Raw genomic sequence first — 14,848 nt, forward strand, 5'->3', positions numbered from 1 at the left:
CGTAATATAAATGCCGTTTTACATTAAAATAATTCTCATTGGACGTGTTTAATATGTAGATATAATTATAGTTAGTACAGCTGCTAGACTAATTAGTTTTAAGTTTATATAGTACCAAATTATTTACGTACTCGCTAATTACTCTATGAATTATTTGTAACCTAATTATTAATGTATTTAATCTTTGAGATTGTTAATAGTAAAACGGTATACTTTAAATGAATTAAATATACAGTACAAATTATTAAGTTAACCCAACACTCTACCCCTCGAAATTTTCAATTAAATCTCTTTAGTATATTCAATAGACTTGAATGCAATTCATTCATTAAAAACTATGCTTAAAAGACAAAGTTATCATATAATTACGAGCTAGTCCTGTATAATAGTTGTATAATACAGTTACTGAAGATATAGACTAACTAGAGCGTAAAATAGGAATGAGGGGAGGTGCGAACGAATAACGAAGGCAATTACATTCCCTCCGCTTATTGGGATGCTTCTTGATTATATTCCGCTGAAAATTAATAATAATAATAATAAAGGCGTAGGGATGTGACGACCCCATCGCCCCCGGTTGGCATATCTACAATAGATATCCCAACCGTGCAGTCAGTCACCCCGCAGGGCACCTTGTGGCGAGGTGTCGGGGAGTAGCGACCCCGCGGGAACCGAGCGCTCCCGGGGGAGGTCCCTGTCCTCACCTCTGGACTGCCCCAGTGGCAGTTCGGAGTGAACAATGACGAGGTTCAGGATCCCCCACCTCTGGCTTGCCTTTGTTGGCCGTCCAGAGTGGAGCCGCCAGAGCTATATGCTCGGGGGTGGAAGTGTCTAATGGCGTAATAGCGGGGAAACCCGCTCCGGGCCCGCGGGCCCGCGATGGTGAAACCGGTGCCGCACCTCTCTACACCCCTAGCCGTTCAGCTGATGTTGCCCCCTTGTTGCCATTCTCGGTAACCTTTTTGGGAGCCCATCGACCGAACTGGCGAGTCACCGTCTGCCATTATTTTCAATTTTTAATATTGAAAAGGCAGACGTCCATAGTCCCCATAGAACCAATATACCAGTCCATCTAACACCCCCTTCCATAACCCAGTTTTGTTCATTTCCATTTTTCTGCAATAGTCCTACATTGGCCGCGGACTGCCCAGGGCTGTATCTCTATAGTGCAGTCATGGGCAGGCTGCGGCTGGTGTCCCACAACACATTAAATTCTCTAAAGGGCCTCTGCGTGTTGGACCTGTGTCCCCACGTAAGCCTTCCAAAGGACCGGGTATCTTCCTTCTGGTGGTACCCGTGTATTATGGAGAGAAACATAATAATAATAATAAATTCTTTATTGCACACCAAATAAAATAACAGAGAAGAAAACAGCGCATAGGAACAATGTACAAAAGGCGGTCTTATCACTTACAAGTGATTTCTACCAGACAACCTGTGATATTGGAAAATGCTGGAAGAATACATTTATGGAGGTGTGAGCAAAAGAGCACTTAATATTTAAAAATAAATAAATAAATAAATAAATAAAATAAATAAAATAAAATAAATAAAAATACATGTATATATAAATATATGTATATATATATAGTACACCAATATATATACCTACATATTATGTTATAATAATACATACAATGTTTAATAGTATACATAAATTTAAAATATATAAAAATAACTAATAAATATATGTATAAATTTATAACGAAAAATAATATTTTTTTACCAAACTATCGAACGTAGATATGGTTTGCGCATGTTTGATTGAATTTGGCAACGAATTCCAAAGATTAATAGCGTACATAGTAAAAGAGTGATGGTAGAAGTTAGAGTGATGAGATGGAATTAGAAGAGAAAGGGAGTAAGGAGATCTCAATACCAAGCTGTTGGAGTGACGAAATATAAATCTTTCCTTAAGATAGTTCGGTGTTCTAGCGTCAAACAATATGCCGTAAAGAAGATGAAGTATGCGTGCATTCCGTCGAGAACGTATTGGCAACCACTTGAGTTTCGTACGGAAGTGGGATACGTGGTCATATTTTCGCAAACCGAATATGTACCTTATGCCGAGGTTCTGAAGGCGTTCGAGAGCATCTAATTGGTTTTCATTAAGATCGGGATAGGCACAGTCACAATAATCGAGGATTGGATGAAGTAAAGCTTGTACCAACTCAATTTTAGTGGGGATGGGAAGAAGGTTACGTAAACGTCTGAGAGAACCGTAGGAACCGAACATTTTTTTTCGCACTTCTTGAAGCTGCTGTGTCCATGAAAGAGTCTGATCGAAGTATACTCCTAGGTTTTTGACACTAGAGCTGTAAGGGATAATAACACCGTCAACAATAACTTTGGGGATGGTGACCCAGTCAATTTTATTTATGAAATGTCGACTCCCGATTATGATTGATTGGGTCTTAGCTGGATTTATATTCACTCCGTGTGCTTTGCTCCATTTTATTATTGATTCAAGGTCCTTATTGATTTGACGTACTGCATCAGGCAAATTCTCGTATGATGAGTGAGTATATATTTGCAGATCATCTGCGTACATGTGATATAAAGAGGAAATATTATGAGTGATGGAATTAATAAATAGAGAAAACAAAAGAGGAGACAGTACGCCGCCTTGAGGAACACCGGCAACGACATCACACCAAGATGAATGACAGTCATTACTGTAGATACGTTGACGGCGTCCTCGTAGATAGTCGTACATCCAGCTAATTATAGTGCCACAAACTTATCTGACACGGTGACAGTGTCACTGATGTCGCTTTTTTTTATATAAACAAAATATTCCGTATGAAAAGTCTGTGAAAATGTGACATTTCAAAATGGCGGCACGTAGTTCCAGTTTTTGCCACCGGGTCAGATAAGTTTGTGGCACTGTACAGTAATTATTGTAAATTACCGGGAAAATATTATCTGTATCATTTGACGGATGGTTTCAACGCTTTCATCTTTGGTTTTTGATATTAATTACCGGTCTTGAAGGGTTTGAATTTGATGTCTTCTTAGATATTGCGGCGGTGGAGAGGGAATTGAGGTAGATTGCAAATAAAAAATAAAAGAGTAAAAGTGTGTGCAATTTATGTTATCTTATTCTTCGTTAAAATGAATAAATTCTTCTGCTTATATCTCTTTTTGATAAAATCGGTTTTGTATTTATTTTTCAATATTACGACTGCGATCATAATTTATACACATTATTATATTATTATTATTATACATTTAAAAGTACACAGATTATTAAATTTACCACATGAATGGAACAGTAGATACATACTTTACTTTGTATTTTAATGCCACGTGTTTAAAACTGCAGCATGAACCGTGTAGAAAATGTATATTTCAACAAAACCCACTATATCAAAACGTACACGTATACAGTGAGTGGTTAAATTGCTCAACATAGTGCGACCTCATCTTTAAGGGTTCGGTGAGCGAACATGACACTCGTTATCTGGGAACTTGCTTCAATTGCTCTCAGTTCTGAAGATACGTATTGAAATACTATGAAAGCAGAACAATTTTATTTATTTATCAGCAATATTTCTTTGGTTTATAAGCAATATTTTTTGGAAAATAAAATTATTGTTAATTGATTATTCAATAATTCATTTACATTCGATTCTATAAAGTAACTGTAGAATACTGTATACATAATATTATTTATATGAGCTACAGATTTTTCATTAAGTTCAAAAGATATTTTCTGAATGAATGTACATATTATACAGAATGACCGTTCGTACTCGGTTCCCTTTTGGTCTATTTTTGTAACCATGTTTCTAGAACATGATGGTTGACGAAATATTAAAATATTTTTCCGCTCACTTTAATTATAAAACACGTATCGCTTGAGATTGTATTTATCTTACCCAAGGTCATTTATATTAAAGAAACCTCTAAAAACTGAATTTAAACTTATTGAATTAATGGAAATTGTGATTTAACCTGCAACCAAGCCAACTGCATTCAATTGATACAACAATAATATAATATATTACGTCATAAATATAATTACAATATACGTTTGAAATATCTCTACATAATCCTCATAAATGCTATTCAGTACTGTTTTCATGTATTTCTTAATCAGATCGTTATTTCCGGACTTCGAATCGGATGCATTATCGGGCTAGCATTTCTGTTTAGCAATTCATCACGGAAATACTGCCAGTAGTTCGTCATTTATATTTTAACAGTATCTAGCTGTATTTTATTATTTTTATTCATTATGACGTACCGCTTTTGTAGAAGATTAAAATGAGGAATGAAATGATGAAATCTATGTCAAGTGTTTCAGATTCAGTTATTAATAGAGGCAGATAATCTATTTTTTTATCGTTGCTACTTTCTGGAATTGAGGTTATATTGTTTTATTTTGAATACGACCACTTTAGAGATTAGAACTGACTATGATAAAACTTCAAGAGGTAAAAGTATAAATTAACCATGCATCATCTGTGACTTCACACTCCGAATGGATTTTTTGTGACGAACTTGAACTCTATCAATCGATTTCGTTGTTTTTTTGGCATATTCTATTAAAGCTGTAGTTTCAAGATACACATGATGTAGTGTAAATGATATTTTTAATTTTATACAGCCAAACTGCGCGTAACATTTATTTTTAGGTGGAACCCCACCTTACGTTATATTTAGAAATTGCATACGTGGATAACTGCTTTATTCTTTTAAGTAGGTACTTGTAGTATATGAATGCAGCATGAGTTGCAGTAAACAATAGCAACATGGCACGCTTACGCTGTTGTCATACAAGTAAGATGGATAATCGTGCTCTAATGAATGGTGAATGCACCCTATTGAAGATGAATATTGTAGCACAACATATATTATTATATGCAATAGTAGATACTATATTGGATCAAATTGTTGTTCAAATTGATGAAATTTATGATAGTTTATTGAATTTGAGAATGATTGAATGAAGGAATGTGAATTTTTTCAGTTAATCTGGATTTTTTTTTGAAATTTCAAGGTCGCGTCATGGCAATACCGTCACTTCATGGAGTAAGGTGACGATTTTGGTATCTTTGAATCTTGCCAAAAGAAATTTCACTTCTGGCACGTGTGCTCGGCGAAACAAGCTCTTATATTTTCTAATACAGTGTAATAAATAAATTTATATGAGTTATGTATTTATACGCGTTTTTTACACGTTTAAAAATCTTAAGTACATTATAATATATACATAGATAGCAATTACACAAACGAATGAAGGATGACAAAGTTTGCAAAAATCAAGTGAAGTTTTTATTTTTGGCGTATATTGGATTAATTAATTTTAACTCGGAACAAGCTGTGATCCTCTCAAATTGGACGCTTGTATTTCAACAAAAATATTTTTATTTGAATACATTTTATTCGATATCGAGTGCTTTTTCAGACTTCGTGAATACGTTGACTGTTGAGGTATAAATTAAATCTATTTATGATTATGATTTCAGTTTTTCACAACTAATAATAGAACACCCAAAATAATACGTCATAGATACAATCATCTATGTTTATATATTCATATTATATATATTAAAGGGAAATATGTATATAAAATACGAAAATATTATGAAAAAGGTGCAGTTCTGAAGTGAGCATAATGCATCTAATGCATTCAACGTCCCCTCTATATTGGCTACATACACTAGAATAAATGTCATACTCATAAAGTTATACCGTCTCAAATGTTTAATAAAAAGTAATATTAAACATTTATACTACGAAATTACATATATCTCTTTGATGTCTTCTGTAATCGAGATCAGTCGAACTACTGTAGAGATTACAGAATCATTCCATCCACGTTTATATTCATCCTTATTCTGTTTATATGAAAATCAGTACCTTTGTTTCATTCAATTTTGCTATGAGTATTAATCGAGGGACAAGATCTTACATCTAATTAGGGGAAGGACAGAAAGGTGTTCAATTTTATGTTAGTCTATATTATAAGCTCTTTTCTTACATTCTTCTGGGTTAGCTACACAAATTATTTTTTTTTGTTTTCGTTAAAAAAAACAAATACATACATCGAAATTTGGGTTCGTTCAATATAATTTTTTGGAAATTTAAAAAGACTTTTTATTTTTTTAAACTTAAGCATTGGCGAAGCAAGTAACAACATGGAGTGAACTGAATCTATTACGACGTAGCTATGCTTATGCTTATATAAATTAAGTGTTAAATTTTCAGTGTTACTTGAAATACAGACACATTTATTTGTATCATATTCATCAATGTATTTGTAACTACGCAATTATATAATACCAGCATAAACATAATTAATACATAAATATTATTGTTCATTAACATTTTATGAATTCGCAATGAAGCTTACTGTTGTAACGAGATTTGTAATGATCGGATTTAAATTGATATTCCAATAATATTATTGCTTTTAATTAAAATTCAATATAATATATTAAGTGAAATGTTAAAGGTATTTTCAAATTGTTAACGTATTTTAATATGATACGAATGGAAAAAGGAAGGCATAATTAATTCTATGCAGGTTAACCAACTTAAGTTTGTTATCTTTGGATAAATAGGAATCTAGGATTTAGATTAATTAAGAATAAAGGACATCGAAATGGTCTTATTAGTGGAAAATATATGGACTAAAGGAATAAATCGATTCGTAAAGTCGAAGGGTTGATACTAGCGTGTAGAAAATAAATGTATATTAGCCTTCATTCGTCGTTCATAGATACGTATATGGCGCACTGGTATTAATTAATATGAAGTTATTTACGGTTGAATGCGACTGGATATTGTGGCTGATAGGAGACTATAGTGGCAGACCACTAGGTATTTGATCAAAACTTATGTATCAACAATATGTGGTTAAAATAATGATAACTAATTTCTCTACGTACGTCTGGAAATCGCTTTATAGCGATAAGCTTTAATTGTTTTAATTTGTAATAAGATAAATTTTCAGATGAATAAATAATTTATATTATAGTCTAATATCATATAATATTACAGTCTTAACAACATTTTTTCACGTATAACAGTGTAGAGAGCGTCAAGTTAGAGTAATCAAAAAATAATGCAGTGTGTTTTTCCCCCTAGAATGGAACACGGATATCCTTTTTATCAATGACTATAATATGTATACAGTATGTATGTTTTATTGAGCGTTTGTTTGCTATCTGACATTTCGTCACATGCCTCCACGGGATTAAATTGAAAACTCGTTTTGTTTCCATTGGAAAAAGGCTACAATATGTATAAACTGTACAGAAAAATACAGATTTAAACTGAAAAACGGCAGTTGAATGATTCTAAATGTTTTTTTGCGTTCGGAATTGAAAATAAATTATTATTATCAAACAAAACTAAAAATAAATTTAAATTTACGCGGAAAGCTATTTAATTTAGTAAAGCTTACGGTCAATCAGATATTTCGGAAGCCGTTCTGATTTCAGTTTCTTGTGTATTTCAAATAATTACCGATTAAAATATCTAACATAGAATATCAAGTTTTTTTTGACCTTGAAAATATCTATAGACGATTTGACCTTCAGTATTAGTTATGAACTGTTATCATTTTACCTACGTAATATTATTATTCCTTAGTTATCATAATTGTTACAGTATATTCGCTTCAATAATTTGTGATCGATTTGAATAATTGCAATCAATACAGGGACTATGTACGTATATAATTACAATACCTTACAAACAAATGTAAACATACAGATCTTTAATTTTTATTTGTGGACAAACGGAACAAGTGTATTGTAAATAAACTTACACACAAATCTCGCTAGATTACACTTCATCTATTAAAGAAAGACGTTTATTCACGAAGCCGAGGATGGACTAAGATTTATTATGAATCCGTTTGAGTGTCGGAGAGTGAAGTCCGCCATATTGCCTAAATAAAACACCCACATCAGATGCAATTTATATCCTTTTTATATCTGAATCTGCCGCGCTTGAAATACATCGACTCGTGTTTTATATTATTTTGATTGTAAAGTACATATGCTAGTAAATTGTAGTAGTTTACTGCGTTGTGTGAATACATTTTCAGAAATAGCAGGAATAATTTGAAGTGGCATAACTGCGATACAATGGAATGAGAACGTCTAGTTTCTTTCCGCGTTCTTAAGTCTGTTGTACATCGAAATTGTTAGGGAAATGAATGCTGTGTATACTTTTGTGTATGTATACTTATTGTGTATGATATCAGCTTAGATTAAAATTATACAGTCGTAACATTTTAATAAATGAACAATATACATATATCAAGTAAGGTTCTAATCTAATAATTTCTCGTTTTTTAACTAGGTACCTATTTGTTATTATGAAAGACCTTAGTTAATTTATACAAGTACATTGTCAGTGTCATTCGAAGGGTATTATTGATCGAATATTTATAGATAAAACACGGTCAATAATTATTATAAATAACTTTCAGTTATCCATGATAATAATTATTATAAACTTTTGTTGTTTTTATGAATTATTTTCGTTTATCATTTAAATTTACTAACTATTTAGCTAAAATATCGTTCAACAAATATTAAATTTTACTTTTTCATAATATCTGTAAAGGCCTTTGTAGCTTTGTTCAAGAACCCAGAAAACAAACATGAAATCAAATTTGTATTTAGCAGAAAACTGAACAGAAGACTGCTATTTGGTTTCTGAGCCGGCATAATTTCGATCATAAAATGTGATATAGCCAAAAAAATCTCATACAATGCTTAAAGAAATGAAAAACTAAATGAACTACGATTGAGCCATTACACATCAACATACTCGTAGCATTTGTCGGGTCGGTAACATTTGATAAAAAGACAATATCGTCTAGACGGAGAAAGCTTTCGTTAATCTGATAGGGACAAGTGATTGAAGTCGGTTGCATTTTATGTTTACAGCACGTTTTATTGCAATGCTCTCGTAATCATTGTGCTTTTAGTGTTCTCTTATCTTTTGTTATATTACTGCGAGTTACTTACAGTTATTACTTTATTTGAAGTATTTTTATATTATTTTTATTTCGAATCGAAACATTTTTTGGTATTTTACAACGTGAATTTGATTATTTTTTGTTAAGTTTGAATAATGTGCCTCTAAATCGTCAAATAAATTATTGGACTTAAATATAGAAACAAATAGAATACTCGACGACTGTCTCTACTAAAACAAACAACTATGTAAGCATATTTACGGATTGTGTTTATCTAATTTGCCAACGAACAAATACGTTAGCGTTTGACAATGCCCGGATTAGATTAAGTCGAGGTAATGTACACACGGCATATACTTCTATTTGTAAAATACATGTATGGATAGGTCAATACATATTTAACAAAGAGCATTATTATGTCAGATAAGTCCTAACAATGAAATGGTAAAGTATGGATGTAACAATGATTTAATTATATGACACATATTGAAGGAGTATTCTCGATTATTCGGACGCATTTAAGTGTTGTATATTTTCTTTTACTCTATAGCAACTAACATCTCAGGTTACGAAGTGAAACAAACTTTAAAATATTGATAAATTAAACGGTTTAATTATAGAAGGCTATTCACATGTTTTCAGCAACATTGCGCTTACCAATTATTTTCCAATTTATTCCCACTTCGCGGGAATCGTGAAACACGAGAATTGTTATCGTTTTTATTTTACAAACATTTGAAGTTCACGTTACCTAAATTCCTTTAAAATTGTTCATAATCATTTCCATGAATAATTTCTTTGTGCGAATACAATGAAAACATTAGGTCGTAATCTATAAGAATACAATGACCTCACTTTTATTATTGTAGCGTAGACTTGACCTGACTTTACCTCCTATAGTAAATGCTTAGTGGATTAGAGTGACCTCACTATGAACGTTTTAGAACAAAGAATAGAGATTACTTTGATTTTGATTTGATTTCATTATATTGTCCTTTCTATACCATCGCTTTATTGGGTGTCCCTATCCAATTTTCCCGTGTCTGCTCCTATCAAGTCGCGAGTAGTTATCCTTGTTTTTTCCAATGTAAGGACAGTACATTAAAGTGCCATATACTGTCGTTCTTAATTATATTTATAGCTATATAAGTTCTTAATAAAAAGTATACTTTTTAAATTATATACTATCTGCTTGTCCATATAATTTAATTTAAATTTAACTGTTTTATGCAAGCAAGACTGAAACGGATAAATATGCAAGCTTTACCAGTTATAATATTCATAGGATTGCTGTGAGCATAACTTCTTCTTTGATTGATGTCGTATTAGTTCCTTTTGATCAATCAATGGATATTGTGACTTTATACTAGATATCTATTTTATAATATATGGCACCAGTTTCTGCACAATAGCGACTAAAGCGATTTTATCATATTTTTTACTATTGGTAATTTTTGAATATTTTCCGTATAAAAATTAAATACATTTTCCTTCAACTTAGGTTAATAAATATACAAGCACTACAAATATTTGTTTTTGTTACTGTCGTTCAGAAACACGTTTCAATTAAGATCACAGGTATGGTAGGGTCACTCGTGTGTCCAATTTACCTTTCTAGATATAAACGTCAAGTACCGTAGGGAGAGAACTTGACCTATATCTATACGTATAATTACCATGTAACTATCGAACCTTTACCTACCTACCTAAACATAAAACATGCTGGTTTACTCGTGAATATTGTATCGTATTATGTGTGTAATTATTTATGTAATACTCCTTGTGTTTACTTGGTATAGTTATGTAGATTTATGAGTATTCTTATAAGTTTCAAATAAAAATTTATACTAAAATACAAAAATATGTGAATAAAATGAAAATGATTGATGATTGTGTTGCTATCTTATCTTTTTATTCATAACGTTCTATTCATAAAGGATGTTAGAGCGATTTTATAAAATTTTAATATAGATATCGATTTAAATGGATTGTTTTAAATATTATTTGATAGTTGCAATATTTAAATACATATTATATAGTCAATATAAACTGTGTATGAGTATAGTTGAACACATATGCACACAAATAATTCATACACCAGGGATAACATTTCAAGCTGAGGCAAAATATCACATTCAGTATTATGATTAACTGTGCAGAAATTCTAATTTCCCGCCAAAATTAATTAGTAGTGGGCTGACTGCTAGTAAATTACAACATGATTTCACTATGGTTGGCGTCTCATGTTTTCGGTTGCTGCATTCATTAAAACATATTTGAATTAACAGAATAATTAGCGAATCACAAAAGCTGCCTGTATGTTTGTGAGTAAATAAAGTATTGGTACCGCACGCAAGCCTTGATTCGTATTCAACATCATTTAATTACCTATTTATTTGTTTTTCAATACGGATGCTTTTTTAACTCTTGTTAAGCACTAACGTCTGGCTTAGCTAGCTCTAGACTGTTAACGACGGTCTATATACATAGTCATATATAGACACATATATGTATTATGTAAGTGTTGGTTATTGTTAAGTCGAGCATAAAACATTAGTGTCCCCGCGTTGAATATTGTATTTACAGCGAGACTATAGTGATATTTTGATGTTAAATTAAAAGTCAAAAGCTTATAAAAGCTTTGCAAGTTGTATGCGTAAATCCGATAGAAATTGATCACATTAATAGTTTATACCTGCCTATATTTGTATCAATGTAATCTGTGTACCATGCGATTGAAACTGACTTAATTTTGAAACTTTAACGAATTTTTAATGCCATTTATTCATTATATTATTTAACCCGACGTAACGAACACTTAACAGCGAGTGTGGTCACTGGGATACTAGTCTAAAATCGTCAAAATAGTCACCTACAATAAGCCTTAAATCAAACGCAACATACTATATAGTGATAATTTAAACTATCATATATTTATTTCATGGATGTGTAGGAAAGTTTCTATCCAATTTCGATACAGCACCGTCTCTTTGTGGTGTTCTCCTGAGACTATCGGATCCTTTGTTTCTAAACTTATGGGTATTACTTTTGAAACACTAACTTTAAGATCTAATCTTTGAACTTACACTTAATTTAAACAAAGTTTGAACATACGAAAATTACTGTTGTTATTTTTTAGAATAATGCTATCCATTCGATTAATAATATTTTAGGTTGTAAATATTTGTCTACGTAAATAAAATAATAAATAATAAAACAGGTGATAAAAAATATTTTTACTGGTCAGAAGGCACATTACTTTATCCTATAAAATGTAAATGTAAATATAATTTTATAGTTTGTCGTTTTAAATTACCTTGTTTTCATCAATAAGCGTTAAAATCTTAAACACTCTTATAGAAATGAAACCATTTCCAAGGCCTTGAAAATAATTTTCAAATAGTCAATACTATTTGTCAAGGCTTTAAAAAAAAAACAAATAACTAGTAACAACAAGCAACGGCGACTGCAAATGGACTATCTCCGATTCAATTTTCCTTCAAATTACATCATGCATTTTGTATGCTCTGTTTTTCACCTCAAATATTAAATTTTCCTGATACACTTGGATTTATTAATAAATCGATACATGCCAAGTCATGCAAGTATTTTCACTTTATATGCATCGATTTTTGATGAGCTTTTGAACATCTGAATTATAAGTTTATGATTGAAAACTAAAATTACAGTAATATGATTTACAGTACAGATGAATAGGTAATTCAGTGTAACATTTTCCTATGTACCTTTTCTTTATTAAGTAACCAGCTATTAAGTTTTAGATAATGAATTATTTGCTTTTACATTATGCCACCCATTTATCACTATACTAGATTTCCGCCCGCGGCTTCGCCCGCGTTTTCAAAGGAAAACCCGCATAGTTCCCGTTCCCGTGGGATTTCCGGGATAAAACCTATCCTATGTGTTAATCCAAGTTACCTTCTATATGTGTGCTAAATTTCATTGTAATCGGTTCAGTAGTTTTTACGTGAAAGAGTAACAAACATCCATACAAACTTTCGCCTTTATATTAAGATTAAAGTAATGAAAAAAAAAAACTGTCACCACAAATTATTAACATAATAGTCATCCTCTAAATGTGTGAATAAATAATGTTTATTTAGCCTTCACATTTACATTTACAAAATAACCCTAGCTATAAGGTTAAAGTTCCTAAAAAGTCGGTATTCTCAATGAATTCGACCCATATATTTCTAAACATCCTTGAGACTAATTAAATAATAATAAAGGAGGTTGTTTCAAGGCCTCTATTGTATCTATATTAAGGTATAAAGCTGAATAGTTTGTGTTTGTTTGTATGAACGAGCTAACCTCAAGAACAACGGGGTACATTGAAAAATATTTCACTACTAGCGGTCCGCCCCGGCTTCGCCCGTGGTACATGTTTACGTTTTCTTTACATAAAAACCATCAACTTCAAGGAATATAATAAAAAAAGAATTATCGAAATCGGGTCAGCCTGCCGTTCTCGAGTTATGCGCTTACCAAAACATTTTGCGATTCATTTTTATATATAAGATTAGATAGTTCATTTATCGAGGAAGTCTATATAATTATCATCATGGTTAGACCAATAAGAAAGGATCAATGCGTGTAAAACCGCGGGGTACAGCTAGTTTGATATCTATTATTAATCAGGTTTCAAGTTGCACTGATAAAAACGTTTAATATCGGCTCGATCTTATCGCTAAGAGCAATTTTCTTTCAGAACGTTAAACGTAACATAATTATAACAAGCTCTTAATATTGTACAAGTCATTCAGAGCTTATCTTGAAGCCTAGACAACAAATAGATTATCTAGATTCTAGACGAAGCTCTATATTATGAATGGAGAAGTAGGTATTCAGGAAACTTATACGAAATGGTTCTTACACGTGTTTTTGTATTATTTTTAGAAACAAATATTATGTAGTTATTTTAATATATCTTTATTTAGTACATTTGCTAAAATGTTGATGTAAAAAGAGTTCATTAGGAAGGAAATATAAACAATATACAAGAAGCAACAGTCGGATGATAAAATATGAAAATAAGAAAGTTTATACCGCCATTTATTTATTAAAATTACAATATTTCTTATTTTTCGTAGCACGTAGCCCATGCTACGATTTTTGTGGATGATTGTTATTAGTGGCATAACACTTTCTAGCATATCTGTTGAATACTTTCATCATTATCATTATTGAAAATAATTATTTAAATACTTCGTGAAAGGTTAATCCTTGAAAGGAAAACGAAAACAATAAAAATACCATTATTTGCAAATGGCGCTAAAAATTCCTCGCAACAGAAAATTCATTTCATTGCTCTTTAATTGTAAGTCTATTTATGTACCACGTAATATGAATTATTGCCATAATAATAGGTTCAAGGTAAGCGGGCAATATGTTAAATTAACATTAACAACGAAGTCCACTCAAGTAAAGCGAACCCGGGCTAATCCTATTAGTCATTTCTCATTACATACGTCGACTGACCACATAAGGGCTCGGTTTCAGTCGATAACTCAGTCAATATGTAGCAGTTTATCGTTGCATGCGGTATATAAATGAAGTAAATAAACTCTTGATAAAGTTCATACAAGAGTAAACGAGTAACTATTCTCGAGCCTTTGTTGGGGATCAAACTGAACAAGGAAGAAGCAAATAGCTGTTGTTCATACGTCAATATTACTTTGTTTTCTTTTCTTTTTATTTAGGCATTCTGTAAAATAACATTAGACATTTAGTTACCTTTTATCCATACACAAATTTTTTTTTTTTTTTATTGGCAATAGGGAAGCGCTTGACCACAATCTCGCCTGTTGTTAAGCTGAGATGTGGTCTAAGATGGAACGCGCTTCCCTAGAAGGTACCTGTTCACTCTACGCTTGAAGACCC

The 14,848-nt window shown here is 31.7% G+C and overlaps 2 protein-coding genes across 4 annotated transcripts in view; one reads left to right on the top strand and one right to left on the bottom strand.

Moving 5' to 3' along the window:
• The window catches only part of LOC149480033 (uncharacterized), a 33,859-nt gene extending 31,308 nt beyond the window's left edge, over positions 1 to 2,551 (bottom strand). Inside the window, exon 1 of the mRNA XM_089707652.1 lies at positions 2,061 to 2,551. Within this exon, the coding sequence (XP_089563778.1) occupies positions 2,061 to 2,551 (491 nt within the window). The remainder of the gene's footprint in view (positions 1 to 2,060) is intronic.
• Positions 1 to 14,848, top strand: part of SK (small conductance calcium-activated potassium channel) — a 219,463-nt gene that overhangs the window by 4,719 nt on the left and 199,896 nt on the right. The window lies entirely within an intron of this gene.

This window comes from Colias philodice, chromosome 19 (assembly GCF_061535455.1).
Source record: "Colias philodice isolate Cphi_HAF_F1 chromosome 19, ilColPhil1 Martin Lab GWU primary, whole genome shotgun sequence".
Taxonomy (NCBI): Eukaryota; Metazoa; Arthropoda; class Insecta; order Lepidoptera; family Pieridae; genus Colias; species Colias philodice.